The sequence below is a fragment of the Protopterus annectens genome, chromosome 6.part0, assembly GCF_019279795.1.
Source record: "Protopterus annectens isolate FY-2018-M chromosome 6.part0, PAN1.0, whole genome shotgun sequence".
Classification (NCBI taxonomy): Eukaryota; Metazoa; Chordata; order Ceratodontiformes; family Protopteridae; genus Protopterus; species Protopterus annectens.
The window spans coordinates 5,477,579-5,483,182 of NC_056737.1; the positions used below are offsets into that span (position 1 = coordinate 5,477,579).

The 5,604-nt window shown below is 37.5% G+C and overlaps 1 protein-coding gene across 6 annotated transcripts in view; it reads left to right on the forward strand.

Annotated features, from left to right (window-relative positions):
• Positions 1-5,370, forward strand: part of LOC122804132 (N-acetyllactosaminide beta-1,3-N-acetylglucosaminyltransferase 2-like) — a 273,832-nt gene extending 268,462 nt beyond the window's left edge. For 5 of the 6 annotated variants that reach the window (XM_044073781.1, XM_044073782.1, XM_044073783.1 and 2 more), the window contains one exon: positions 1,133-5,370. In XM_044073781.1, coding sequence (XP_043929716.1) covers positions 1,147-2,325 — 1,179 coding nt within the window. In that variant the 5' untranslated portion in view covers positions 1,133-1,146 and the 3' untranslated portion in view covers positions 2,326-5,370. The remainder of the gene's footprint in view (positions 1-1,132) is intronic. The other variant, XM_044073786.1, reaches the window with a different exon arrangement.
• Positions 5,371-5,604: the final 234 nt, after the last annotated feature.

Here is a 5,604-nt window from a genome sequence, read left to right on the forward strand (position 1 = left end):
AATTGTTCCACAGGGCAGCTAGCTAGTACTTGCCTATGAATCTATATGTATGTGGGGAGAACATGCAAACTCCATTAAGACATTATCCAGAATCTGTGACCATGTACTGAAACTCAGAGCTGTGAAGTTGCAGCATTAATTGCTGTGCCACCCATTATTTGTTAAGATGAGTGACTATTTTTCATTTTAACATTACAAATCACAGATGTCTTAGTAGTGCATGAATGAATGGTCTAAGTCTGTAAATGGTTTGCAGTTATTACAGTAACTTGGCTATTTTAGGCAAGCCACTGCAGGTTCTGGTAGCTAGCTATGTGCCCTCCTTTTGTTGCCATCTTGTGGAGATCAGTGGTGATGCAGGTGCCCTTGTGTTAAAAAAGGGACCGTCTCTGCCATACAGTTCTTCTGTGTATTTGACAGTTGTCCTTGTTTAAGGGAGACTTCTTAAAAGCACTTATTTTTTGTTAAGAAATTGCTGCACTTACAAAGAAAATGTGATGAGAATTCTGACTTTCTGTTAACAAATTTACAAGACTCTAAAAATGTATAAGCCAATGTTTTAAATTTTGTACATCACTGTTTCTACTGTGTCTGGTACTTGATTAATTCTGGGTCTAAGCATTCCTTGTTAGTCTTCAGACTGTTTGCCAGAAAAATGTCCACATTTTTCATTTCTTTAACAAACAGCTGTGTTGTGTGTATTTTAACATTGCATTTCAACAAATTAGAAACCATCAGGATTGTGACAGGTTACTAATGTTGCTCCTTATAAGAAATGCACTTGTAATAACACAAAAATTTGAGTCCATCCACTGTGCATTTATTTAGTTGCATAAGTAGTGAATAGCTGAAGAGTTGTTTTTTATTTTTTTAATCAGTGACTTAAATGTATTGTGTACCAGTGAAAGATGTGCCAAAAGTACAGAATTTCATCTGTGTTGTCTTTGCCTTGACAGCACTGTGTATTTTTATTATAGCGCATTAAGCTACTGGAAAATAATAGACTAATAGTGAAGTGGTTTTAGTACAGTTGTTTTACATAAACTTATGAAAAGACTTTAAAATAAATGTTGGATTAATTGTAGATTTAATTTGGTTACAGTGACTAAAATAATATTCTTTTTTTTTCCAGCTCAGGTGACAAACATGAGTACTGGGCGTATTAAGCTTTACTTATGGCTTATTTGTGCTTTTACTGCAAACATTTTAGTGTACACAGTAATCAAATTATCAAAATCAAGCTCTGCAGAAATACTTAATGGGAAAAAAGGGGTGACTATTCCACAGAAGTTCTGGAAGTATGAAAACACAGAGAAAATGGCACTTTGGAACTTCCTACAGTTTCATTATGAGAAATCACTCAATCCTGTCTTTAATGCTACAAAAAGAAAATATGACAACTCTTCATTTCCAGAGACTTTCCAAAAGCTTGTATTCTCTACTAAAGCTAAGCAGATTTCTTCATTTCCAGATCAGATAAAAGAATTTATTTGGTCTATGCATCATCGAAATTTCACTCTTGTTATCAACCAAGAGCATGTTTGTGATGAAGATTTGGTTTTACTACTGGCAGTCAAATCTCTTATCCCAAATTTTGATCGGAGACAAGCTATTCGGCAGACCTGGGGCCAGGCAGGGAAAGTTGGGAATGTGACAGTAAAGGTTGTATTTTTGCTTGGATCACAGGACCACACAAGAGGTGATCCAAACCTTTTTGACCTTCTGAAATTTGAAGAAAGGCACTTTGGTGACATTATTATGTGGCACTTTAAGGATACCTTTTTTAATCTTACCATAAAGAATCTTCTGTTTTTTCAGTGGCTTGAGGACTATTGTCCAAATGTCCATTACATTTTCCAGGGAGATGATGATATTTTTGTCAACACAGTTGCTCTTGCTGAGTATATTTCAACGAAAGACATTAGTACAAGTCAGAATATGTTTGTAGGTCAGGTAATTTCTGATGCCTCACCAGTTCGTGATAGAAATTTAAAGTATTATATTCCAGAAGAATTCTATCAAGGAGCCTATCCTCTATATGCAGGAGGTGGAGGTATCCTTTATTCTGCAAGTCTTGCAAGAAGTCTTAATGCTGTTTCCAAACATGTTGTGGTGTTTCCTATTGATGATGTGTATATCGGCATGTGTCTCCATAAACTTGGCATTATCCCAGAGAATCATGAGGGCTTCAGAACATTTGATATAAGAGAAGAAGACAGACATGACATTTGCATTCATAAGACTCTTATTTTAGTGCATCAGCGATCATCCCAGGAAGTCATTAAGTTGTGGAGAGGATTGCATGATCCATCTTTGAAGTGCTAGTACAGAAGGGTATTTATTCATTGCTGTTGATGTAATTGAGCAAGATTTGTAAACATCAAATCAAGAATAATGAAGAGAGGAAATAGGAGTCTAACTATTACGTAAACTCAGAAAAAAAAACTCCCTTTGTTGCCTCAGGTTTCCTGGCTGTACAAAAACACTAACCATACAGTTGAAATGGCATATTTTGCTCTTCAGAACAGTAATAATAGAGAAGTGAATGAACTAGAAATCTGAATGCCTTAAGATGCATGCAAATCTGAAATATTTGAAAACAGTATGTAATTAAAACAAATATGATCACACAAATGGAGTATTTGAAGACTGATCAGGATTTTGTATATGATAAGCCTAATCGTGCTGTACATATTTTTTCTTTTTGATGTCTCCATTTATTTGTGTCAATTTCTCTATTGTAGAATTGTTTTTGTTCTTCATTACAGCTACTAGAAATCTTTTCTGAAAGTACACTGTATATATTAGTTCCAGTTTCATAGAATGACATCTCATTCTTCAACTTTTGCCTGTGAAACATACCATCTTTTGGTGGTGTCCTTTTTGTTACTCCATTAGTTGTTTAAAGGTGCCTGTTCTTGTACCTCCTACCTCTTTTTCAAAGCACACATTATGGTACTTAGAAGCTAGTCATTCAGACTTTAATGTGTATGTGTGCTGCTTTACTTGCCCTTTTCCAGACTGCTCATTGTATTCTTCCAGTAACACGGTCTTCAGAACTTGGCATAATACCTTGATGGAGTCTTGTCAGTGATGTATGATGTGATACCGCCACCATTTTTTTGTGGGACATTTTGATGAATGTATATGCTGTTCTACTTTGTCTGTTCTAGACTACTGTTGTGGTCCTGCATAACATGGCATAGAATCATGTGGGTGGTTCTTGGGGATTTATGCAATGACAAGACCACCTTTGTTTTTTGTGGGTGCTTATCTCTCCCTGTGCATCCCGCTGCTTCAAGCATTTCTCATACTGCTTAATCCATTTGTTACCATCTGGGGGTAATTAACACATTCAGCTTTTTTTTTTTTTTGTCTTGGTACTCTATTTTCTGTTCCCCAGCCTGATCCATGTGAGCATTTGAGTATGTCTTTAATAAGGGGCTTTCTGAGCTAAGGTTAAGGCTACTGTAGGGCTTCTAAAAGCACTTTCATTCTCTGGCTAATGGGTGTGTAAGCTGGGTGCTGACATTGGGCTGTCATTCATACTGTTGCTTTCTAATAGTTTGTCTTTCCCATGGGCACTGTGGGACATAGAAAGTGATGCCTTACATATGTGGTGGATTTAGGTATTTTCATATGTGCACCTTAATATTTCAGGTATCTAGCTGCATCTCATTACACAACAGAGGGTTGTTAATTGGTATTTTCACTTGTGGCTGTCCTTTATTGGGGAGCAAGTAAATAGATTCACACCCTTTTAGGAAAAACAGACATGACCTTTGCCACTGCAGCTGCCCTTTGAAACTCAGGCCATTAACAAAACTGAGGTTCCAAGAGCACAAATGGGAACTGACAGTGCATTAGTGGGCAGCCATTTCCCCTTCATTTAAACCTCTTCATGTACGCATTTTCATCTGTACATGTTCTTATTGAACTTGGAAAAATGGTCAGCCTTTGTTTCCATCTCTACAGTGTCACATTTCATTAGCATATTAGTACCAGCAATGATCCCAATCACTTACATTATGTCCCTTCCACTGAATGAGCTTCCACTGTTATCTGCCCTAAACTGGTTAAAATTCATTGCACTACCTCCAGATCACTGATAAGTTGTTTTCTCTGCTTTTCTAGTCTTCTTTCAGAAGTTGTACACATCACCACAGTGATTTACTTTAATTCATTTGTAACTCAAGGCAGATAAATTTATAATGCTGTTACTGCAACATTGTTTTCATATGGTAAATGAATGTTTGTGAACTTCTAGGGTGCCATTCTCACAATATGCATAGTTTTGTTTTATTCAGCAGTGATTCTGTTAACTACTTTACTATTAGTGATTTTTAGACTGTCTGGCCTGTAACCACCTGCCTCTTCCTCTTTTTCTGATATTACTTTCATATTGCACACATACTCTTCTTCTACCATGTCTACAGAGCTACAGTTGCATGCAATGAGTTAATAAATAAAACTATCCAAAGTGCAGCAAGTACTTCTGTGACCTGAGTTACTCCCTCTGATGTACATCTTCTGTTCTTATTGCTTTGATCCCTTTTAGGTTGTTTTATAATGTTCTGTCAGAGTAAATTAGTGGCAAATTTCCTTACTCAGCTTCTTGTATTTTTTATTTAGGAAATTAGATGTTTTACTGCTCTAATAGGGAAACAGTCAGCCTGCAATAACATTTTGACTGACAGCTACAACTGTTCAGGCTGAAAGCTGTACTGCCCCATCCCACAGTGCACCACTTCCTGATGCCTTTCTACAGTTGTGCCTTTCCATCCTCAGAGTACACCACTTCCTATTGCCTATCTCCAGGTATGCCCTCCCATCCCACAGTGTACCACTCCCTGATGCCTGTTTCCAGGTATGCTTTCCCTTCCCACAATGACACCTGTCTCCAGCTATGCCCTCTCATCCTGCAGTGTACCAGTCCCTGACACCTGTCTCCAGCTATGTCTAGCCATCCCACAGTGTACCACTCCCTGCAGCCTGCCTCCAGCGGTGCCATCACATTCCACAGTGCACCACTCCCTGCTGCTTGTCTGCTGTTCTTTCCCAGTGTGAGCACCCCATGGTGCAAGAAACAGAAACAGACTTCAGATTTTAGCTAAACTGTAAAATTTTAGTTGAAGTTGTCTTGTATGTATATTTCTGTTTTTATTCCTTGTAATCCTTCTTTGGACTTAATTTAGAATCTTCTGTAGTGATTTCTTATTTTCCCTATTTATCTGTTCTGACCCCTAACCGGGAAAAGCTGAAAGACACAACAACAACAACTTCCGTTCTGAGTCTAGGCAATTTCATGAATGTCACAGCTATGACTTCATTACCATTAAATGTGTCAGTATTGAATAAATAATGCCTGCTAGCAGACTTGTCAAGTGCCTAACATGTTTTTTTTCAAGAACGTAGTATTTCAAAGTGTGGTAGTTGCTTCTACTTCAATTATGCTACCAGGAGACATAAAAGAAAGACTTTGCAATTTTATCTCGTGTCTAAAGAAGTTTTTATGTCCTGCTGAAGATGTGTATGGCTTTACATCCTTTTAGAACCCTCTTCTCCCCCTAGATCTAGGGTTTGAGTGGAAAAACACAAAACAAA